The 26177-nt window shown below is 35.9% G+C and overlaps 1 protein-coding gene across 11 annotated transcripts in view; it reads left to right on the forward strand.

Moving 5' to 3' along the window:
* The first annotated feature begins 7372 nt into the window (after nucleotides 1-7372).
* The window catches only part of C7H8orf34 (chromosome 7 C8orf34 homolog), a 499329-nt gene continuing 480524 nt past the window's right edge, over nucleotides 7373-26177 (forward strand). For 6 of the 11 annotated variants that reach the window (XM_040294025.2, XM_078017137.1, XM_021724883.3 and 3 more), the window contains exon 1: nucleotides 7375-7961. In XM_040294025.2, the coding sequence (XP_040149959.2) occupies nucleotides 7644-7961 (318 nt within the window). In that variant the 5' untranslated portion in view covers nucleotides 7375-7643. Of the gene's footprint in view, nucleotides 7962-26177 lie in introns of all 11 variants that reach the window. The other 5 variants (XM_040294028.2, XM_078017143.1, XM_078017141.1 and 2 more) reach the window with 4 other exon arrangements.

Below are 26177 nucleotides of genomic sequence, written 5' to 3' on the forward strand. Positions count from 1 at the left end.
TATAGCAAGTGAAAGAACACATGCTTTTGGAATCAGACAAACTTGGATTTGAATTTTGGCTGTTCCACCAGTTATTTTGGTGTGTTATTGAATAGCTATCGACCTCGGTTCCTTCATCTTTAAATAAAGAGTGATGGGTGTGGTTGTGGTTTCTCAGTTGTGGGCAGGTAACTGACTTTGTAATTCAGTCTCAGTTTGTCACCAAAGCCAGTTTAACTGACTTTGAGATAATTACACCTTGAGAGAGATAAAGATCTCAAGGGCATTTAAATGTGTGGTTATCAGCATGCATGCTTAACAAATATAAAGAAAAGCCATTTATTCTGGAGAACAGGCAAAATGTACTTGAGAAAAATCCAGTTTTGCACATTTTACTTCATTCTGTTGCTGCCTAATATTATTTTTACCTAATTGATATTTGGAAAAGAAATATTAGTGAAATGTAGATTGACCATATTTTCTTATTTTCTGTTTGATTCCTAAAATATCCTTACTGTAATTGCTTTGTTTGAGACCATTTTTTTTAATATTTATTTTTTTAGTTGTAGTTGGACATAATATATTTATTTATTTATTTTATGTGGTGCTGAGGATCGAACCCAGGGTCTTGCCTGTGCTAGGTGAGCACTCTACGGCTGAGCCATAACCCCAGTCCTTGAGACAAATTTTTGATATAATGTCATTTTATTAAAGATAATCAGATGGAAAGGGAAAAAATGTTTTGATAGCATTTTTGGCAAAACACATCAGATGAGTCAGTATGTGTTAAAAGTAAGTAATAAGTATTCTAAGATACATGAAATTTTGGATTCTGTAGAAAAGACTTGATTTAAAAAAAATGTGCCTAGGAACATGAACTAACAAGCAAGGATTTATAGACAAAGGATCTTTGAATGTTTTAGAAAGCAGATGTAGCAGGAAACATTTGTCATTAATTCCATCAATGGTTTTCATTGACAATGGTGTGCAGATATTTCAGGACCAGGCTGCAAGATGAATGGGACCTCCATTTAGAAAGAGAGGGCAGGGGAGAGGGAGAGAGAACACACAAATTTAAGAGGAGAGGTTTAGAGAAACTCATAAAGGTAAATCAATTCTGTTATCTTATTGAAACACTTTCTGTCTTAGTCTTTTTTTCTGTTGTTGTAACAGAATACCTGAGACTGAGTAATTTATAAGAAAAGAAGTTTATTTTGGCTCATGCTTCTGGAGGCAGGGAAATCTGAGAGCACTGCACAGCCTTCTGTATGGTTATTGGTGAAGGCCTTGTGCTGCTCCAATGAGTCAAAGAGCAACTGAGTAGATCTGAAAGAGGCAAAGAGAGAGGGGAGCTCTTGATTTATAATCACTCAAAGTCCTGCTGGAGCAAGAAAGGCATCCATCCATTCTTGAGGGTTACACCCCATAACCCAGACATCTCCCACTACCTCGCCCACCAACACTGTGCAAGTGGTGAATTTCAACATGTGTTTTAGAGAGGACAAACCATATTCAAGCTATAGTACTTACTGTAAACACTTTGTACTTGTAAAAGAGTGTTTTATTAAACAAAATCAGTTAGACTTTATTATGCATGTTTATTAATCATGATTTAAACATAAAGGACTGAGAACCTGATTATTGGATGTGCTTCAGGGCCAAGAACGAATTACCAGCATTTTAGTAACTTGCTCTGTCTTTAATTCATCTGTTCTTTCATCTTTCCGCTCATTCATTCATCCAGTTTTTGGTTTCTCAGGTCTCAGACAAAGTGAGTAAGTTTAGTTGCTGTTCCCTATGACTCCATCATAAATATTTTACAGCAGATATACAAGTTAGTGTGATCTCTGAGGCTTGCAGAAACACAGCTTACTCCTAGACATTACAGAATACTTGTCTCTTAAGACAAGAGCCACCTAAGGGAGGGAGGGTGGACATTCTCTATGGGGTATGTGCCAACATTTGCTTTGGAAGGAGAGAATTTGCTGACTATTTTGGCTACCTTAGTATTCAGAATGTTTTTGCAGAGAGCTAAGTCATTCCATTTTATTTTTTTAAGTTTAAATTACCTCTAGGCAATAGTGGTTCTACTAATTCTGTTAAAAAGTACCTTTAACCTTTTGTGCTAGGGTTGTTGTGATGTACTTAATTATGACTGAGAATTAGCTGGCATTTGGAGAGATGTGTGTTTGAGAAATAGGTCTCATGTTGCTTATTCCTTGATAGTTAGTCTGGAACAAAAGCACATCCTGTCCTAGGCAGAATGCCTGGTTCCCCAGGGTGCACACCAAGTAGAATTGTTTTGACTTACCACAACATCTTCTGTTTGCTTTCTTGCTCGTATTTTCTCCTTCCTTTCAATAAATTCAGTATTATGTTACATTATCTTGTAATATTTTTCCATTGTTTAAGTTTTTTCCTCTTCCTAATAAAGACTCTCACTCATTAGGATGAAAAATCAGGACAATTTTATTTTAGAAATCATTAGCAAAAAGCATATTAGGATTAACAGAATTTTACTAATAATAACAAGGGTATCTATAAAATTGGAATCTGTAGATTGCCTTTACAAGATTCATGACAATGCAAATAGATATTATAAAAATATATTGACATAAATTAAAGGATTTTAGGATACTGCTTATCAATATTCTACATACTAAAAATTAAATATTAGAATTAATATTATATGTGGAAATTAAAGAGATGGAAATACCACTTGATAAGGCTGAATGCAGGATTTTACAAGCTAGTAGCATCTTTTGAATTCTGAATTTAGTAGGTTCACTAAGTTGGTGGGGTCAGCATATGTAGGATCACTTATTCTAATGTAATTGATTAGCTAACATTCAAACTCACAAGAGACAAACTATCCATTCAATATAGGGTCAGAAAATTAGCCTGGTTTCTACCACCCAGGCTACATCCTATCCCATATCTACACACTGGGAAGTCAGATTATTCATCAAAGTGATTCTGGGTTTTAACAGATTCAGAGCAAAGGGAATTGGTACTCCCAGGATATTGGTGGCCAGGGTTTTGGGTGTTGATTATACATAATCTGCTACTTACTAACTTTGACCTTGAGCAAGTCTTGTCTGATAAGTGCCTCAGTTCTCCCATCTAGACAAATGAGGAAAATGACAGTACTTCTTCCTTCATGAGGTTTTGAGGACGACATGAATTAACAAATGATGTTACCAGCGTAATGCAGGATGTCAAGTGCTTGCGATGATGCTTAGTATATAATGAAAGCTTTTCTGTGCCTATTTACTTAAATTGTAAGAAGCATTCAGCAGAAATGAAGAAAACTCACTCTCTATGCCTATTTCCCTTTATTCAAATGTGCTGAATTCATTGGAAAGATGTTTGTCACTATTTATTACAAAGTGGCAAGGTAAAAGATCTAATATCTTCAAGGCTGGTAGTCTAAATTTAAAAAAAAATTGTGTAGAACTTTCCTGCTCAACTTCAATATTAAATTAATTTCAAGGGATTACATTGCTCATACTCCTTAATTGGGTCATCTGGACTTCACCATTGTTCTCTCATCTTTTATTGAAAATCATTTGTTTAAGGATTAGTGCAAGGTGTTTTATAAATGAAGTTAGACAAGGGCTTTAGTACATCCTATAAATTGGATTCTGTATACTTGTAAATTATGCTGACAGGGACTCTTATAACACAATGAGGTCAGAACAGTCTCACTAAAAAAAATGGCCCTTTCATGCTGTACCCAAGCCAAAAAAGGGGAAAGGAGAATAAAGGTACTGAGTTGTAATGCAGAAAGAAGTTGTTAAATTCAATCCCAGCCATGGTTACTTTTCATTGTATCTTAGTTGAACTAGGTGATACAAATTATTAAAACATAAGGCAATGGAATCTTAATTAAAAATATGAAGAATTGACTATATGAAGATATAGTATATTACATGCTGTAAAGTCTAAGAAAATTATTGAGATACAATTCATGATTTTTAGAGAGTTGGCAGTTTAAAAGAGAGACCAAAATATGCATGCAATTAACTAAATGAAACAAAACAGACTTTAAATGCCATGAGTCATAGATAAAGTTTAGCCTGAAAGAACATAGCTGGATTGCATTAGTTCTAAAGACTAGATCAATTCATTTAACTGCTATTTATGGAGTACCTGCTACATGCCAGGTCATGAGGCATGGCTCTTTCCACAAGGAATGCTCATATCTATAAACCCAATTCTTGACAGATCTTCAAGTTTCAGAGTAGAGAGTGGAAACAGCTTCAACTTTAGCATTTGAAAAACATGAATTATAATCTTCCCCAATACATTAGGTGACTTCAGCAAATAATTTTCATCTCTTATCTTATTTCAGAAATCAGTACCACCTTTGAATTTCTTGTATAATCTCATTCTATGCATTGATGGATAGATTTATCCTTAAATACAATGCATGTTGAACACATCCCATTTTCTCCATTCCCACACTCCCATTCTTAATGCTGGTAACATCATTTGTTATGGATTCTGTAATCCAAGTAGTTCCTTCTCATCACCCAAGAAATGTAAGTCATTTCTTAAGGAGATTAAGACCTTCAAAAAACTGAATTCTGTTTGGTTTTTAACTTCACATGATGCTCTTTCACCATATATACCTGTTGCTCCTCACCATCAACCCTTGTGTACCTCTGTACCTTTGCACATAATATTTTTAATGCCAAAGCCTGATATTTTATCCCCATCCTCAATCCACCAAAAACAAAAACAAAAACATAAACCCTGAAAAACTTTAAAATTTTACTCTTCCTTCAAAACTTTGCTCGAACTGTATACCCAGCTGCTCAGGAGACTGAAGCAAGAGAATTGCAAGTTGAAAGCCAGCCTCAGCAACTTAGAGATTCCATCTCAAAATACAATATCAAAAGGGCTGGGAATGGAACTCAGTGGTTAAGCGCCCCTATGTTCAATCCCTGGTACCAAACAACTCCACCAAACAAAACCAAAACAAGCAAATAAAAAACCAGATTCTTTATGGAAAGTACAATCAAATTGTACAACCAAATGATTATTGATTAGGATATAAAGCATATGATCTTGATCCTGCTCTGTACTTTCTTTCCAGCAGTTCTAAGAAGAATAGTCTTTCCAGACTGATTAATTTATTTAGAAAATAAGACCTAAAGGTAGCTTTGCAGGAAATATTTACTTCTGGATTGTGATTTATAAGTCCCTCAGCTGAAAGAAGCTGCCAGACTTGACCCCGAACTTTTGCTCACCACCCACTTCCCAAGGATAATTCTCCTATAAAAATTTTGGCATGTCTAGGAAAACTCAAATTACCCTGTGAAAAAGAATTGAAAAAATTTCTGAAGCTCAATTATTTTCTCTGGATGAAATTCAAACTTCTGCTTACTCCTTGTTTTTCTGTTTCCTTGTTAATCATTATCTCTTCTTTCTTCTGCTCTCCATTTTCTGGGTTGGGTGGTCTAGAAGAGGGTGGCTGACTTTGTTCTAGCCTGAGTGTGTTCTTGCTCTGCCCAAGTGGATCTCACTGCCCATCTGCGTTCTTAGGTTGTGAGTCAATCCTTAAGATAGCAAGCACAACTCTTTTACTTTATCAGTAGAATCAGCATATTTTACATAACTCTATGTGTACAATGCCTCCATTATTTGTATATATGCCAATTGTCCCAAGAAGACTGAACACCTGAGGAGAAAGACAAGCCTTTTGCCTTTGAATTCTCAGTTCTTACATGTTGTCTGCCATGGAGAGGAAGAGCAAGAAATACCATAGCAATGATCTCAGATTTAAGGATAAGTGTAAAGAACCAGGAAAATGCTTTGTGGAGGAGGTGGCATTTGATGTAGGCTTTGAAAGCCTTTGAAAATATTTCAGAAATTTTAGATATGTAATTTTGGGATGTTCATGTTTTAATATACATAAATGGTTATGTGTATCTTTATGATTCTCTTCTTAATACATAGGCATTTTACTAGATGAAGCTTTGTCTATTCTATCCAAGACCCTTTGTGCCATGCTCTGAGCATGGTGAAAACTTGGTAATTATATTAATTATTTGTAAAGAATGCTCCTCCTTAGGTCTTCTAGAGGAGAATGACTCTGCTTTCAGAAGGATGGCAGACTGATTTTTCCAGGTATATCAAAATTACTTGACTTTAAAGCTGGGTCATAGATGGTTTTTCCATATGGTTATTCTCCATGGTTATTAACAATCATGTTATTCTTATAACAAGTGTTGGTAGTCACTCTGTATTTAATAACTCCTGAGAATATTAAAAAAATACATCAAAGTATACCTTTGAACCACAGTGGAAAGCATGTTTTAACCCTGGGAACCTCACTGATATTTGATTAATTCTCGGGCAGATGACCTAAGTTTAACTGTGAAAGTAACAGCTAGGACATTTTCTCCATCTCAAATCGTGTCCATTTCAGGTTATCAGTGATGGGTTAAGCTCCTTAGTTCATCTGGCAGATTTCTTATATCTGAATTATTAATTGGCATTAAAAATACTTTCTGAAATATTCTATTCTAATCCTAACTATTGCATGTTGTCACCTATCACTTAAAATACAGAAGAAAAGGTGGGTCACCAATAAAGAAATTATGAGTCACAGAAATCCAGAATAGTGGAGACAGAAAGAATCTATACCAGTGTAGTCTGCTAAGAAAAATGATTCCCATTAATATAAATATTCATATTTATTAATGCAAGTGTTATGATTTTGGCAGCAAATAATCATAATGATTAGGAAACCAGGAAAATCGACACTGGGGCGTCAGTGTTTCATTTCACAAGAAAGACCTCTGTGAAGAAACCTGTGTTGTCTGTAGATCTTCAACTCGGAAATCCCTGCATAATAAGAAAGGTACTGGCTACATTTAAGGAGACACAATGTATCCAGAGTAAACATTATTAAGAGAAAGAGTGTAGCGTATGGGATGTAGCTAGAGATATAGATTTGAAAGGGAGGGCTGGCTCACTTTGATCTTTTTTGCCCTGTCAGATCCTGAAGCAGCTTTGTTTCAGCCTTTGGGGTCAGCACTTTGGGGAGTTTTTGACCGGTTCTCAGCTTGCATTCGCCCGTTGACTTGCTCCAGGCAAGCCAGGTTTTTGTTTTTGGTATTTTAAGGAAAGCAACTTCGTTTTCGCGGCAAACCCTTCGACCCACGCACCTGCTCACTTCTATTCCCTTCTTGGACCCTGAGTTAGTACAGGCAAAGCACAGGTGCCTGGGAGAGGCCCCCAAAAGGACAGTGGGGACAATCCCCTTCCGAACTGCAATTGTAGCTGCCAAGGAGTAGCCAACAAGGACCAGATTTATGTGCACTTTGAAAGAAGCACCTTCACCATTGGCTTTTTGAGAGGCGCTGTCGCTAGGGAGCGGCTGGTAGGGCGAGCCCAGCTTCTGGGAGAAGCCCGGGCTGTTTGTTCCTGTAACCTGGGAGAGGGGCGCACACAATCGCGCGTCCCAGTACGCACACTCCTGCTCGCCGCCCCTGGGCGCCCGCTGGGAGGAGCAGCGTCTCCGCGATCGCCTCCCACCCCCTGATTCCTGCTGCTGCCGCCCAGAGGAGAGACGAGCCTCTGCCTCGAATTTCCCCTCGGCGCTGGCGCTGCGGAGATTGGCGCGGGTGGGCGTGAGGAAGAGAACCCGCTGAATGAGTTCTCCCCTCGCCTTGGAGTTGTCTGAGTTGGCGGCACAGCGCCCGGGTTTCCGGCACTCAGCGCCCCACGACCTCGCCTCTCCCGGGGTTGTTGCCCACGCCCGCGCCGAGGGTGGCACCAGCCGCGCCAGGGTTGCTGAGGCTCCTAAGCTCCTGTCCCGGCCCCATTTCGGGGCAAAGGAGGGTTGTCCCCCACGGAGACGCACAGTCGCGCGGTCTTCTCGCGGCCGATTCAGCGTGTCCATGGCGTCTCATCAGCAAACCCGTATCCAGGCTTACCTAGAGAAGAACAAGATCGGTCCTCTGTTTGAGGTAAGGCAATGTGGAGGAGGATAGTCCCGCTGTCTTTGGGGGGAAGGGGTGTAGAAACAACCAGAATACCCCTCAAGGGAAAGAGGGTGGGAGAACGCGCGCGGGAAAGGGCTCCCTGTAGCCTCAGTTCACTGGCTAGTTCTGCTCAGCCCAGGTGTCCTGGAACGCAGCCCCGCGGGCACTTCGCCAGTTACCTGGACGCGGACAGGTAGGCTCGGTAGCGCCCAGCATCTGCCTGACTTGTCCTGCGCCTGGGTGGCCACGTGTGTGGGACCCGGACAAATTGAGAGGTGATAGGCACAGATGCACACACTCAGACTATCTTACACATGCACACTTTCTTTCACACTATCTTGCCTGTTGGATTTTCTTTTTTCTTTTTAAATATGTGGGCGGTAGTGGAACCCGAAAAGGTGGAGGAGGTGCTTAACAGTGGGAAGGAATATGGTTAACTGGAAGAAAGCTTAACTGGCAAGGGATAGGTTTCAGTAGGTGAGGGTTTGTTGAGTCAATCTGGCAAACTGGGAGACTGATACCCATCACTGGCTGAAAGAGGAGCCCTTTGCATTGCAGTCTACCTGCGTTAGGGGGAGAAAGACACGGAGAAAGGTTTTGGAAAAAGCCCTCGCTTATTCATGGGAAACAACTATAGCTCTGAGCTGTTTTCTTTCGCCATCAAAGAATCAATGACAAAAACACAGTGGGAGAAAAAAAGAGCGGGAGGACGAAAAAAATGAGAACCAGAGACAAACCTAGCATCAGCACAGCGTCTCGCTGGTTGCCAGGGCGCTGGGCAGGGGTTGGGCGGGCATATGGGGCAGGTAGATGGGCAGGTGCTGAGGCCCAATGGGGAGAGACGCCAAAGGTTCCTTCTCCTCCTATCTTGGTTCAGCTATTCAGCTGGGGCATTCAGGGTGGAGAGATACCTAGGAGAGACAGGGTGTCCCCGGTGGCCCCCACCCCCAGAGACAACTGTAACCATTGGGGGGGTGGTGGTGTGCCTCAGTGACTGAGCCAGACACAATGGGGAAGAGGGTGCACTGGAGGTAGCAGAAAATGGAGCAGTTTTTCTGGGACTGAAGAGAAAGGAAAGAGATCTGTTGAGAGAGAGGAAAAAAAAATTAAAAAGGGTGTGTGTGTGTGTGGGGGGGGTGCGAATCAATGCCCCGCGCACAAAAAGGGAGAAGAGAGCACTGATGTGGTCAAATAGGTCTTTTCCCTAAGAAGGATCGATGTTATTTCATTTTATTTATTTATTTTGAGGATCGATTTTAAATAACCAAGGTTTGCAAGATCTCTGAAGTTTTCCTCCCAACTTTAAGTTAATGTTGTAGTGTCTCCAAAGATAGGATCATTGTTTCAACAGAAGCTTTCTGAAAGGGGTCACCAAGCCCTACGATTTTTGTTTCTGACAAAAGCATTAGCAAAGGAAGTCTTTCTGTTAAAAAGGGTAGCAAGATAGACTTTCTGAAGCTAATAGAATTTTTTTGTTGTTGTTAGTGATTACTGACAGTCCATAAATCCCATGTAGCAAGAACAAAAAAGGTAGAAGCAAAACATAATAACCCTTTGCAATAGTATATTAACTGAGCTAAAAGAATCACAAATACATTTAGAGTGTCTATTTGCTGGCTGCTTTCCTAGAATATAAAGCACAATTATTGATGGAAAAATAAGTGAATTGTTTTTAATAGATTCTGTTCTCATTTAACTAATTAAAAAATTCCCAAGATTCTTTCCAAGTAATAAAAATGGTATTTGGAATATAGGTAAACTTTCTACATAATTATGAAATAAGCCCAATTTGATATTTACCCAGTGCTCCCTCTTTTAAATACTCACCAGTTTATTCTGCACTGAATAGTTTTAAATGCTATCAAAATTGTCTCATAAAAGCTTTAGGTCTCCTCACCAAAAAAAAAATGCTTTGTATTTTATTGAATACATATTACATAAGCTTGGAACCCATTAGCATGGATTGCAGTGATGAGTAGTTAATTTTTAAGGGTTGATGTGCACTTTATATAATTGAAGGGGAAAATGCACAAGTTCTATTCTACTAAAAGCAGGTTGGGACACAGATCCTCAGGCAACAGTTTTCATCATGATAGCTTGGTTTTGAGAGTAGAATTATACGTTGAAAAATCTGAACATCTCACTAACTTGTAGACTATTTTCCTTCATGCTAGAAAACTGGTAGAGATACCACCCATGAAGGGCACATTGTTGGTCTAATTCCCAGGATCTCACTCATTGGTTCCATAACTGATTCAGTAGGTCAGAGGAGGTGCCCGGGAATCTGAGTTTACTAAGAAGCAGCACAAAGGATTATTACAATTTTAATTCCTGAGGCACATTTTAAGAGACAATGACAGAAGCTAAAATCTCCTTTGGCCAATCACAAATTAAGCACTTCCTAATTTTATCACCAGTACTTTGTTGTTGTTATTTGTAGTATTGAGGCACTGTGGCTGATGACACAGACTTCCTTCATAGTTTTGAAAATATGCAGATGGTATGTCCCTTTGTAGATTTTATAAGTTAGGAATGTTTTAAGAAAAATTTTTGGAGTGAGACACTTTAAAGAGAATGTATGAAGACTATTTAAAACAATAACAAAGATAACTTTCATATTGTATTTAAAATAACTCAAATTTTTTTAACCTATAAGGTTTATTGGCTTAGTTTGGTTAGTTACTTTCTTAGTTTATTTCTAATATCTTATCATTTGAGAAACTTATAATAGTGTTGAATGCAATATGGTGTTCCAAAAATGACTTGAGTTGAAATTAATTTTGTTTCCAAGTGATTTAGGAGCATAAATTTATACTATACTTTGGATGTGATCAAAGATTTTTTTAGTATAATATTTTTATTAGAGCTTTATAGTTATACACAGTAGATGAGTTCATCCTAAAATCAAACGTATGGAATTTGACTTTAGTTCATAACTCTCCCCGTCAAAGATGTTTTAAGGCTTTAAAAACGATGCCTAAAAATCATTGAGAGGGCTGGGGTTATAGCTCAGTGATAGAGCTCTTGCTTTGCACATGTGAGGCCCTGGGTTCAATCCTCAGCACCACATAAAAATAAATAAAATAAACAATATTGTGCCCATCTTAAAAAATAATTGAGAGTGCTCATTAATGATGTTTTAATTCAATAAAAAATATGTAAGGTGAAAATTGCATTTCACAAACTCTTTGAAATTTTTGTAAGATATAATAATTTTACTGGTCTTACTGGCTTTATTGGGGCAGGCAAGCAGGGAACACCTTGGGAATAAGTCTGTAAGGAATTCTTGACTTTGCTGAAATAAGATAGAACTCTAGTCCTACTTACTTTGTTTCCTTAGATAATAGGCAGGTGTATAATGGTTTGGGTCTGACCAAAATACAGTATTTTTGTAACATACATGAGCAAGATGCATAGTGTAAATATGAAACTTGTCTAAAACCTGAGGCTGGCTAGTTAGTAGTCAAATTGTCAGTCAGAAATTCTGAAGTTGAATAATTATCTGGCATATAGCCACTTAGTTGATTAAAGTAGTTTGTTTACAATATGTATTGTAAGCAGTTTGGCTTAATTCCTGAGAGATTATATGATTTGGAACATCATAATGCCTTACTTTAACATAAAGTGGTATACAATTTTAATTTTTCCCATTCCTCTTAGATAAATACACTAATTACTTCAAGATTATGGTTTGACGGGTGTGCAAGGAAATCATATGCTTTGGTTCAGGATTGATCACACTCACAAGAGTATGAAATCCTAAACTATTAAAAAGAAGAATAATTGGAGTCTTCATAAAACTTCCAGAGAATTCTCAAGTCTCTTTATCTTGAAGACATGGCAAGACAAACCCTCCGCACTTCTCCAAGAGTGGTCTGCCAATGGCACAGTTTTGTCATCATCTTTATTAGTTCCGAGTTCACATGGGCTAACTGCGCATGAACTGGCTGACATGCATGTCTGGAGGAGGACTCCTGAGCATCCCTCAGCCTGCCTCCTGATACCCTTGGCTGCTGCACAGCTCACTCTTGTCTGGTTCCTGCCACGTTGGCAACCCCGATTCCATTCTGCTTCCCCCTTTACCAAGCCCATCACTTTCCTTTGTTCACCTCCCTAAATAATAGTCTGAAAAATGCCCCCTCCCTCATCAGAGAGCTTGTGGGATAGGAGAACATTGCTTCAGTTCTCCTAGGGATCACAGTCCTGGGCTGGCTGTTGCTCAATGCTTGTGGGATAGGAGAACATTGCTTCAGTTCTCCTAGGGATCACAGTCCTGGCCTGGCTGTTGCTCAATGCCTGAAAACAAGTACTGCATTGATTTTGGTCAGATTTATGGCTGTAGTAGGGAGGGCAGTGTCGAGGAGTATAAGAAGGATAATAGTTACTCGCTTAGGGCTGAAGGTGAAACTCAGCCTTTAGAAATATAAAAATGACATTTTAATAAGTAGGAAAATGCTTTCATAGGAGAAATGATAAAATTAAAAGCTTCAAACTCGTAATTTGCTCAACTTAATGGTTTGTAAATATCTTTGGTGAAATCTTGGTTAGGGTGTCAGTCCCAAAGCCTGAAGTTGTAAAAACTTTTTCTCTATATAAATTTGCACTCATTTTCATAATCCCAGAGCATTTGGAGGAACTACAGACAAAGCCGTTCTTAATAAAATTTTGCTTAAAATTAAATGTTTATCATGCATTTACTTCAAAATAACCTTAAAAATAAATTTTCTTTCATTTCTGCCATGATATATTTTATTTTTGAACAGTTTATAAAGAAAGAAAACAACTAAATATTTAATACAAAAAATATATCACTTTTAAAATAATAAAAGAGAAGCATACCAAAAGTGGCATCAATATATCTGAAAACAAATTGTTTTGGGGTCTTTTCTAAAAGAATGTGATCAGTGGAAATATGAATATTCCTCCCTTCTTTCTTTCCTTAATTAAATTAATGAGCCATTAGGCAGAGCCATGCAAAGATAACAGCTAAGTTGGGGCAATTGGCCTAGGAGTGTCAGGGCAAGATTAAAGAAGGGGGCCGAGTGGGACAATGGCCTGGCAGGGCCAAGAGAGTTGTGATAAATGAAGTGAGGCCAAGGCATTGAGAAAATAAGTAAATATGTTGAAAATCATGTAAGTCAGTATTGGTGATAGAAGTCACAAAGATTAAATGGGGATAAGAGAATGAACCTTGTACTGGATTGAAATTGGAGTTATTGATGTGATTTCATGCCTTTCAATAATGTAAGTAGGTGTAGATATAATAGAAATATATTTGTAGATATTTGAATACACTGAAGTGCTTGCATCTGCATTTATTTCTCTGTCTGTCATGACAATGTGAATAGTAACACCTTAATAGTAATGAGCACACCTAATATCCAGATTTTGGTTTCTAAATACCATTCTCTACTAGTAAAACCAACTGGAGCAGTTTGGTTCCTGGTTTGGGGCTGAGAAAATAGGAGATGAATGAACCTGGAACATCTTATATCAGAAAGTAAAGAATGATAAGGATGTGTCAAAAGGACTCAGAAGCCAACTTGAAAAGGCTCCTAACCCTAAGACAGCCTGAGGATCAAAATAAAGAATGATAGTAACAGGCTGCTTGTGAATAAGGGTGTTTTTCTTTTACTAGGTTATAATGGAAAACAGAATGTTTTCAATCCCTGGAGAGAAGAGAAAGTTTTACCTTATAATGTCAGCTAATAAAAGCAGAGGGATAATGGAATTAGAGAATCATTACTTGAAAACCATATGGGTGATGATTCAGGCAAGAAATATTGATGCTAAAACCAATGGGTGAAAATAGGATGAACAATAAGATATTACATACTCTGTAATTATCTTCCTACAAAATACTTGTTGATTCCAAAGGGAAAAAGTAACTTTACACAAAAGAAACTTGGCAGATGCCACTTTGCTCAGGTGATGGGACAAACTAATATTGTATGCCCTACACTGGATGCAATTAAAAAACACATAGCATTGCAATATTCCTGCCAATCACATATGATTCTAATTGAATAATTAGAAAATAGCCAATAAATCTAATGAGGAAATTTTACAAAATGGTTTCCTAACATCTTCAGAAATGTTAAGTGGTGAAGTAGTTAAGGGAGGCCTCAGACTGAGGATACAAGACAAGTGCAAAATAGGATTCTAAATTTGTTGACTGCTACTCTGAAGGGCATTATTGGGAAAGTTAATAAAATTAAATGGGATCTTTAGTAGTATTCATGTAACTTTTCTACAAATTTTAAATTATTTCAAAATAAAAATATTAAAAATAATAAAAAACTATATCCAGGAAATGAGTATTTACAAAAAGTTCATCCATTGGGTTTTTTAAAATAGTAAATTATGTAAAATTCAGTTTGGAATTTTATCAATGTTTGTATATGGAAGTTATTGCTAAAATAATTTATAGGAATATAAATTCATTTCTCACAGTTCTAGAGTCTGGGAGGTCCAAGATAAAGGTGCTGGCATTTGGTTTGGTGAGAGGCTTCTTCTCTCTTGTGTGTCCTTATGTGGCAGAAGGTAGTATGGCAGACTGTCCATATGCTGCCTGAAACCTCTTTTAAAATAAACGAATCCCATTAATGAGAGAGCAACCCTTGTAACCCAATCATCCTCTTAGAGGCTGCACCTCTTACTACAATCCCATTAGCAACTCCCTACTCAAAGGGGGACCCAGTCAAATAACATGTAGGGGAAATATTGCTTAGAATTTTCTAGAATGTATATTAAATGCTGCAATGCAGTTGGACCCCTCCCAATTTGCTCTTCCTTCTTCTGTTGTCTAGAATGCTCCTTTGTAATTCCTCCAACCCCTCCTCACTCTGTCCACATCCCTAAGCAAATACTAATGTCCTCTATATCTCTATGGATTCTTTTTTCATTTTCTAGAATTTTATGTAAATAGAATCCTACACCTAGTACTCTTTTTTAAAGGGTTGGTGGTGATGGTGGCAATGACTTAACAATTGCTTTGGTGTTATTCATCCACATTGCAGCATGTATCAATAGTTCATTATTTTTATTGCTGAGTCATATACTGTATGGATATATGTTTTCATTTTTCTTGGGTAAATAAATAGAGTATGTTGAATAGATCAGATGGCAGAAACATGTTAAAAATTTTAAGAAACGTGTGCACTAGGTTGAAAAAGTATGTGTACAATTTTACATTTCTGTGAAAACTGTAGAAGAATTTCAGTTTTTCCATTCTTATCAAAACTTGACATGCAAACTAAATTTAATAATGGTCATATGAAATATCTCATTATTATTTTAATGATGATATTTTAATAATTTGCAAAATTATTAAAATGTAAATTATTAAAATATAATTTAATATATAAAATTTATATATAAATATTGTAAAATGATATTTTAATAATTTATGTTTATCTCATGATTAATACCACTTGTTATCTTTTCATGAGATGATTTGCCTTCAATATATCTTTGAAGAAACATCTGAGCAAATATTTCCCTATATTTATTTAGCTATTTGTTTTCTTTAATACCATTCTTTATAATGGTATTAAAATTAATACACAGGACTGGGCATGGTGCTGTATGCCTGTAATCCCAGCAGCTTGGGAGGCTGAGAGTTCAGAGCCAGCCTCAGCAAAAGCAAGGTATTAAGCAACTCAATGAGACCCTGTTTCTAAATAGAATACAAAAAAGGGCTGGGCATGTGGCTTAGTGGTTGAGTGTCCCTGAGTTCAATCCCCAGTATCAATAATAATAATAATAATAATAATATATAGGAATTTATTTTTTAGATGACATATAAGATCTCTATCCTGAAAACTATAAAACATACTTGAGAAGGATTTAAAGAGGCCTAAAGAAATCAAGAGGGATATTCTTATTTATGGATTGGGAGACTTAATACTTTTAACATTTGGAATCCCATATCCTATTTGGCTTCAGCTCTCATTAAAATGGCTGTAAGTATAAAGACAGAGCAGTATTGGTGCAAAGAAAGAGTGATGTATGGACCAATCTAAAACATGGAGCCCATGGTCATTTGAAGGGAATCTGTTGAATCATTGAAACAAATGGTGTAAAACAATTGAATAAATGTATGTCAAAAAAAGGAACTTTAATCTCTACCTAAACATGCAGAAATGAACTTGAAATGGATTATACACCTAAATGTAAAAATTTGTATTTGTAAAAGAGAATGTAGGAGATGATTCTGGTGACTTTGAATTTGGCAAATATCACTTAAATCTGACACAAATATATTAATTATAAATAAAATAAATCATGAAAGTAGACTTATCCAAAATTCAACATTTTCTCTTCCAAAGGCACTGTTAAGAAAATACACTGGGACAATGTACATCTGAAAAAGGACTTGTACCTATAATACAATTCTTGGATAATAAAAAGTCCTAATTAAAAAGTAGGAAAAATGATCGAACACTTTCCATAAGATGATGTCTGCAGGTGACAGAACACGTGCAGGAGTAGCTGCTCATCATCATTAAAAAATGCAGACTAAAACTCCTCCCCACTCACTGGAATGTCTGAAGTTAGACTGACCTTGATAAGTGCTGGTAAAGATGTGAAGCAAGTGGGACCTCCACATGCTGACAGCAGGAACACAGAACTGGACAACCACTGTGGAAGACAGTTTTGTACCTTCATTCTAATAGCCCCAAATAGGAAACAGGTTAATTGGCTAAACACACTGTGTACACACATAATACAATACTGTTCAATAACATGCATTATCAATGCACACATAACATGGACAGATTCCCCACTGAGTGAAAAAAGAATTCAGAAGTTTACATGCTATGTGATTCCATTTCTGCAGTAGTAACAATATTATGAAAACGGAGAAGAGATTTGTGATTTCCACATGTCAAGGGTGAGGTAGGGGGAAGAGGAAAGGAGGTGGAAATACTTTAAATGTGAGGGGTTCAAGTGGTGCTGGCCATGTCCTTGACTCGCTGGTGTCAATATTGGTGTTTGGTGGTGGTGTGATTCTGCAGTGGCAGAATGGTGTTTCCATAAATTGGGATTTCTTTGCATTCTTTCTTGTAACTGTAGATGAGTCTACAATTATTTTTAAATAAAAATTTTAATAAAACTGTTCTTAGCCTTGAAACATAATTTCTTAAAGTTTTAAAAATTATTTTCCTTTGTTCTTTTTAGATATATAGGATGGTAGAATATATTTTGACATATCATATATACAAGGAGCATAAATTCCTATTCTTGTGGCTGTTCATAATGTGGAGTTACACTGGTCATGTGTACATATATGATCATAGGGAAAGTTACATGTGATTCATTCTATTGTCTTTCCTATTCTCACTGCCCCCTGCTCCCCTTCATTCCTCTTTGTTTAATCCAGTGCACTTCTACTCTTCCTTCCCCCACCCCTTATTGAGTGTTATCATTCACATATCAAAAAAATTTCAGTCTTTGGTTTTTGAGTATATTATTTCCATGATAATATACTTCCTAAACTTTTAAGGTACATTGACTTATTTACTTAGCATGATAGTCTCCAGTTCCATCCATTTACCACCAAATACCATAATTTCGTTCTTCTCTATAGTTGAGTAGTATTCTATTGTGTATAGATACAACATTTTTTAATCCATTCATCTGTTGAAGGGCACCTAGTTTGGTTCCATAAGTTAGCTGTTGTGAATTGAGCTGCTATAAACTTTTATGTGGCTGAGTCACTATAGTATGACGATTTTAAGTCCTTTGGGTATAGACTGAGGTGTGGGATAACTGGGTCAAATGGTGGTTCCATTCCAAGTTTTCTAAGGAATCTACATAATTAGGCAGATGGCCTAATAGAAAGATCAAAGAAAGTTAGAAAATTGGTTAATTGGAAGGTAAAATGATTTCTATTTATGGATAGATGAGATAAAGAGATGAAAAATCTGAGAAGATAAAAATGATATATCAGATGTTTTGTAATTATTTTGGGGGAAATAAATGGGTTCTGACCTGTGATATTGATGGAAAGGTATTTAAATCTGTGTAATGAGAAATATAAGAAATAGTCAGTGATATTTAATGTAGCAAAAGTTAAGAACAGTATGTTGGTGGTACCATATGAGAGCATGAAAAATATAAAATATAAAAGGAGATATCAGCAACAAGTCTAGACATAGTGGGATTATTCTTATCAAACCAGATTCTCAGGTGAGATTAAAAATCTTCCTATAATCTGTGAAAGAGACACAACAGGAATGAAAGGATACAGAATGGTGACCCAGAGGAAGATGGGAAAAATGTGTACCAATAAAATACTCATCAGGAAATTGATACTGTATTTCTAATGTCTGATACAATAGAATTCAAAGTGAGGTACATCATATGGGTTAGACAGAGTTAGAAATATTTGTATTCCATGATAATATACTTCCTAAACTTTTAAGGTACATCTGTGAAAAGTAGGAAGAAAAGCAGAAAGAAGGAAAGAAGGAAAGAAAGAAAGAAAGAAATGAAATTCATAGCAGGCATATATAAAATATTTTATTTAGAGTACATGTATTAAATTGGTAACAAAAGTACTGGAAGAACTGAATAACAAACTAATAACTTGATAATAATTACATGAAATTAGGAATCCAATAAAGAATGAATTGTCATAGTAGTCAAATTTCAAATGTTCTTTCTAGAATTGCACATATCAAATGAATAGAATAAATAATTTATGTAGAAAGGGATTAAATAACCCAATAAGAGACTTGATTATACAAACACATATATGCACACACACATATAAATGTATACTTATATATGCACATATAAGTGGGTCTATATATATATATACTTTTGTGAGCATATAATATATATCTGTATATATATGTGTGTGTGGTATGTCAGGATACATAAAGATAGTCACTATCAAATAAATTTATAATTTTAAAAAATAAAATTGTAGCATATTAAAAAAATTCCCATGATTTGAGCCAAACTATCAGTAATTTCACTAATTTAGAAGATTTACTGGTCACTTTCTTTGACCACAAAACCTGATAAAATTTAACAATCACAGCCTACGTTAGACCTCCATGCATAACACCTCTTGCTATCTCCCACCCCATCTGTCCATTAAAATATTTGTGCAATATTGTCCTAATAATTAAAATTACTAAATCAACCAATCATTTTTGAATTACTTATTTGAAGTAGGATATATTATTTACTTCAATAAGGAAGTGTAACTGCTTCAGTATCACTGATTGAAACTTCTGCATTGGAAATTTGTTAAAATTTATCAAAGGGCTGGGATTGTGGCTTAGTGGTAGAGCGCTCACCTAGTATGGGTGGGACCCGGGTTCGATCCTCAGCACCACATTAAAAAAAAATAAAGGCTTTGTGTTGTGTCCATCTACACCTAAAAAATAAATAATTTTTTAAAAAAAGAACTCTCTGAGCCAGCAATTTCATTTGTAGGTTTGTGTTCTACAGAAATATCTGCATATATGCAAAAATTACTAGATCATTAATCATATATTGTATGAAAAGGTCAAAAGTTGTAGCAATGTAAATGCTTACAGGTGGTAAAACAGTTGAATTATTATTGATTCATATTTTTGAACAACTACAACTGTTTAAAAGAATCAGATATTCATATACAGACTATATATACTGACATGGAATGGTATCTATAATATATATATTTGAACAAATGAGTCATGGATATTGTTTCTTGAAAGGTATTGAAGTAGATATCTAAATGGCTATGGGAAATAGGACTTAGCCTTGAACCTAAATAATGAAGAATTAATTTCTGAGATTTCTCTACCTCCACAAACAGGGATAGATACATATATAATAAAATATAAATAAATGCATGATAATCATAATGAAAAATTAGGAAAGTTGAATGTCTTCAAATAATATGGTGGGAGTGGGAGTTTTAACTACTTTCCTAATACATTCCAGGGTTTTATGAGTGATGGAAAAATACAGATTTGATTATATTTATTTATATATTTATATTATATATTTATTATTATATCATTTATATATTTATATATTTTTGTGTCTCAGCTATCTGAACTTTTCAAATAAAATTTTGTGTAGGTATTAGAATAGAAATGGAATATAGTATATATATTGTGTGTATAAGTGTGTGTAGTATATGTGTGTGTCTCTGTGTGTATAGTTTGGGAAATTTATATTAAGTGACTGGAAGAGAAAGAAAGGATTAGTCAAAGGGTGACTCTTATTTTGTACCTAAATTATTTCAATATTTAAAATATTCATATAGTACATTTATATTTCTCAATAAAAACAGAGGTAGAGATTAATTAGAAAAGCAAGTATTTTATCCAGTAAAGTACAGTCTGATTCAATAGAACACATTTTATTTTGGAAATTTTATACCTAGTGTCATTAGAAAGGATAATAGATTCAATAATCATGGTACCCTTCTAGGCAATTTGTTATTTCAAATAATTTTTATTTTGGAATAAAATAATGGGAAAGGTCTTGGGTTTTGAAGTATGGTGGCACTGTCTCATTACCTGATTGTCTACCAGGGTTGAGTGGGTGACACTGGTTCAATATGTACAACTGCTTCCTGTACTTCTTTCTCATCCATCCAGATATAATAGGGCTCGTCTGCACGCAAGGTTTTGTGTTAACCAGGTATCTACTGACAAAGGTGTTTGTTCACGTCCTATCTCACAGTGGATCTTAGGTTCTTGAAGGTGAGAAACAAGTGTTTTGTGTTTTATTTTGCATCTGCTCTGGTTTCTAGTGGAGCATGAACTGTAAAGCAGATATTCAGCAGATGTCTATTGAAGTACACAAACCATTGACGTGTGTTTTTTCCTTCTACAGAAGAAAAAAAAACATCAACAATGAAACTAGTTAGCAAACAGCATCTTGATTTTTTAAAATTTTATGACTTATAAGAAAATATCCTACACCCCATTAATTTACCTTTATGTACAGTGAAAAACTTTTAATTATATCTGTAGCTACCTAATGAGCTCATAGCCATCTTTTTTTCTATTTTAATATTTGCTTTTAAGAAAGAAGATGATAAATTTTTAAAAAATTGTTCTAATTAGTAATACATGACAGCAGAATGCATTTTGACACATTATACACAAATGGAGCACAACTTCTCATTCCTCTGGCTGTACATGATACAGAGTCATGTTAGTTATGAGAATGATAAATTAATTCATACCAAAGTGCAAAGTGTAATGCACAACCCTCCTCTAGTGCATTTGTATTCAATAGGAAGTTGCTTGACGTGTGTGTGTGTGTGTGTGTGTGTGTGTGTGTGTGTGAGAGAGAGAGAGAGAGAGAGAGAGAGAGAGAGAGAGAGAGAGAGAGAGAGAGAGAGAATATGAATAAGAGCAATGCAGAGGCAGGTGACCTTTGGAGATAACCGAGGCTTTGCTGTCTGCTTGACCCTGAGCAAGTTATTTAACCCTGCGAATATTGCTGTCTAAACCAATAAAATAATATGAAAAGGGATATTATGAGAAATATATGAGATGAAAAAAGCCTAAAGAACGCAGTTCAGGGCCTGGCACTTGGTGGATACCCAATACATTTTGGCTGTCATCACATTAGATGCTGTTGCTTCTTTTTAACAGCAATATTAATGGCCCAGTGACAACCAGGTGGAGAGAGGCTTTTGAAGGTTGCCCTTTGGAGTGTGCCTCTATTCCTTTACTCTGGAATTGATACTTCTGAGAAAGTATCTTGGAATGGTGTGCAGAAGAGTAGCACTTGGTTTTACGTTAGCAGAGTGTGTGTGTGTGTGTGTGTGTGTGTGTGTGTGTGTGTGTGTGTGTGCGCGCGCGCGCGCGCGCGCGCGACCCCTAGTGGAGGCAGGGGAAGTTTTGTTGAGGCTACTGCATCACCAAAGTGACAATATTCCCTGCAAAATTAAAATTCAAAAGCATGCCATAAAATTTGAAAACAATATAGAATATCTCTTATTGTATTAGAGAGGCAGCGTGGATCACCCTTCATTAAAATGGCATACACAACCCCAACTATTCTGTCACTTTCTGTAGTGTAATTGCCTTTGCTTTCCTTCATACCCCTTTATCATCATCTCGTATGATCCCATTAGATTTTTTCCTTTGATTTCAGTTTATATTTCATTTATTCTTACTAGAATATAAACTCCTTAAAGAGTGATATTTTCTTAGTCTTTTTAGCTGCTTGTATCTTCATGCACAGAAAAAGTCTGGTACATGGTAGGAATCCTACTAAAAAAGTTGTCAAATACATTTTTGCATTCGAGTGAAAACCTTAGGACCAACCTATCAAACCTGAAGTATATGATTTGTGTTAGAATAATCATTTGCCACTAGGAGCTTGAAAATATTCTTAGTGGTTTGTAGGAGATTCTACTTTCTTGCAAATTAATTCAGTTCATGGTTAACTTTTCCACAGCTATTGAAAAAAAGATCGTGGTTAACTTTTCCACAGTTATTAAAATCTTCAGTGCATGATATTTGGAACTTTGTGTGCATCCTTTGGTACATATTTTTGTTTGTTTGACCCATTATATACTAAGAAATACAAACATGAATAAATCCCTTCTTTTCCTCAAAAACTCATGTGTATTTAGAAAATACACTTGATGCTCTCAAACTATATTATATTCTGACAATTTTACAAAAGTCTATCATGGTTTTCCATTTATATGCCTGGTCAGATTTTCAGACTCATCAATATATTAAATCATTATAATATTAGAAGTAAGAAATTCATAGTTGAAATTCCGATTCAGTGATTAGTTAAGAAATTTTTGGCCATGAAATCAAGTATATAAAATTGGGTAAGTTAAAAGGAAGTTTCACTAAATAAAGGACTTTCTGTTATTGTTGCTTTGTTTCTAGAAGTTATTAGCAATAATAAAACATCTAAAATGGGTTATTAAAAATATCTAGGCATAGGTAGTGTTCTACAGGAAATATATTGATAGTTTTAGGTTAAGAGTTGTTGCTGGCTGGGCGCCTATAATCCCAGTGGCTTAGGAGGCTGAGGCAGGAGGATTGAGATTCAAAGCCAGCATCAGCAATTTAGCAAGGCCCTAAGCAACCCAGCAGACCTTGTCTCTACATAAAATACCAAAATGGCCTGGGGATGTGGCTCAGTGATTGAGTGCCCCTGGGTTCAATCCTTGGTACCAAAAATAAATAAATTAATTAAACTAAATTAAAAAATGTTGTTCTTGATATAGAAAAGACAAGCTTTCTTTTAAACAATTGCCTGCAGCAGGAAGGAGTGCATACTCCTGTTATTTCACTGTTAGAACACATTGATCCTAAATTCATATGACAAGCAATATTGCATGGAGAAGACATTTGATTTGTCTGTACATTAAAACAATATGCCTGGGTGTGTAAAGCGAACTCCATAATATAAGATTTATTGTAACTGTGGTTTTGAGACATTGTCTTTAATTTAATGCTTTTATATCTATGAATTCTCTCTAGAAAACCTGGTATTGTTTTGGTCATCTTTTTTTTCTTGTTAATTTTTAATGAAAGATGTAACAGCATCTTAGTATTATATAAAATGGCCATTAAAACCAGCTAAGTTACTAGGCCCCGAATATAATTCTGTTCTGATCAAAAATATTTATTAAGGGACTGTGGTTTTGGCCTAGTAGTAGAGCACTTGACTAGCACATGTGAGGCACTGGGTTTATTCCTCAGCACCACATAAAAAATAATAAAACAAACAAACAAGCAAACAAATAAATAAATAAATAAAGGTATAAAATATTTTTGAACATTCTCTGGCATTTTTCCTCTTAGCATTAGAGCAATGGTATGATAAACAATACTACTAAGTTTACACAGATCTCAAATACTATACTTTGTTCAAGTTCTAAGCCTTTCCACAGTTTCATGGAAACTTTCACAGAAATATTTTAACTCTAACCCTCACATAACAGTCAGCTATGACATTGAGATCTGTGTACACCTGGCAATGTTCCATTCCTGCAGAGTGGCAGGGAAGACAAGGCAGAGGTCAGCATCATGAGACTTACCAGCAGTTCAGGTTTAAAGAAATAATACTCAGAGAAGAATTTGTTAGATTTATGTTATTAACTTCGAAGTTAGCAAAAAAAAAAAAAAAGATATTTTTGGATAAAGTTACTTGAACAATGACCTGGATACACTTGTGTATAAGGTTAGCCCACTGACTGAATTACTTTCATTAAGTTGAGTGGCATGATTGAAGAAGCTGTTTTGTTCATTGAAGAATGTTAAAGAGGGACATGTTCATTATATTAGATAGTAAGCACTTAGGATGACTACTGAATAATTTTATAATGTCAGAAATTACTCAACCATAAAGAAGAATGACATTATGGCATTTGCTAGTCAGTGGATGGAACTGGAGACTATCATGCTATGTGAAATAAGCCAGTCCCCCAAAAGTCTAAGATTGAATATTCTGTCTGATGTGCAGAAGCTAATACAAAATGGGTGAGAGGGGTAAAATAGAAAAAAAGATCAATGGTGTGGAGAAAGGGGGATTAAGGGGAGGGTGGGTGAATGGGATAAGGAGAGAGCAGTGGAATTAATCTGACCTAACTTTCTTATGTACATATATGAATATACTACAGTGAATCTCACCATAATGTATATACACAAGATATTAATTAAAAAGAAACAGTATAAGTAAATAGCAGAAAGATCAGAAAAGTAGAGGGAAGTGAACTGGGGGAGGGAAGAGGAGCGGGAAAGGGGAAATATATATCCCACCCTTTTATAATTATCTCAAAATGAGTCCTAATGATATATATATAATTAAAAAGAATCAATATAAAATAAGTTAAAAGTAGTTACATGAATATTTCAAAATGTAGGACTCTGCCCTCTCTCCACCTTTTACAAAGGCTTCAGAAAATATTTATTATAGCTAACGATTTTGATTCTTTTTATATTAAAAGCCCAGTCATTTCCAGAATATGAGCCATTATCATGAGCATTTATACATTTTCTTTTCCCCACAATGCTTTTACCTTGCTTTATGTTAACTTTTGTTTTTCATTCCACTTTTTATTTATGCTGTTTGAATGTAATTTATGCGTCTTTGAAAAATGCATTCAATCCTTTCTGAAATAAGGATGAATAGAAATATGTTAAATCAATCATAAGAGAACATGATCTTAGTCCAGATATTTTTAGTATATTATAGGGCACAATTTATTTAGTATATTTTAGGATACAATATATTTCCTGTTGGTACAAACTATAGCTGGCTGTCTTCTAAAATTATTTATTTGTCTCATTCTGGATTGTTCAGTGAGAATTTATTTGTAGATCATGTCTTCCAGGGTTAATCTTACAGGCAACAGGATGAAGCTGCCTAAAAGCCAAGATGGTGCCCTAGGGCCTCTGCAGAATTTTCCCCATTGTGTGCTGACTCCATCTTGCTGCTCAGATTTTTCATTAAAAATCTCATCAGATAGACCCTTGCACTCCATTCATCTCAGCAGCTCCCAGCCAGTCTCCATTGGGCCACACTGTTTTATGTTTGCCATAGGTTTCATTAATCACTGACATTTCCCTATTTATTTGTTCAGTGTTTGACTCCTCTTAAATAGAATCTCCTTGAGGACAGGCATTTTGGCAGCCTTGTTCTCTGATAGAGCTTCATATCCGAAGCTATAGTTCCTGCTTATCAGAAGCTATAGTTCCTACAAGTAGCTATTCACACTTTTTGGGGAATTTTTTTGGGGAGGTGGGTACCTGGAATTGAACTCAGGGGCACTCAATCTCTGAGCCACATCCCCAGCCCCATTTTGTACTTTATTTAGAGACAGGGTGTCACTGAGTTGCTTAGAACCTCGCTTTTGCTGAGGCTGGCTTTGAACTCAAGATTCTCCTGCCTCAGCCTCCCAAGCCTCTGGGATTACAGGTGTGTGCCACCGAGCCAGGCTTGGGAAGTTATTTATTATTGCTTTAAAATTAACAGATAACAATCTATAGCTACCGATTCTGATTCTTTTTATATTTAAAAAAAGGATTAAATAAACTTTTTCCCAGATGGGATATTATGGAACCAATGGAATTTAGAAGATAAATTTGAGATTATATTTGAAATGTTATCACCATAAAATATGGTGATAACATATATACTACAGTGAATAGATTGGAGAATAAGAATGGTTTATAAGATATGCAAAAAGAATGGAGAATA

This window comes from Ictidomys tridecemlineatus, chromosome 7 (assembly GCF_052094955.1).
Source record: "Ictidomys tridecemlineatus isolate mIctTri1 chromosome 7, mIctTri1.hap1, whole genome shotgun sequence".
Taxonomy (NCBI): Eukaryota; Metazoa; Chordata; class Mammalia; order Rodentia; family Sciuridae; genus Ictidomys; species Ictidomys tridecemlineatus.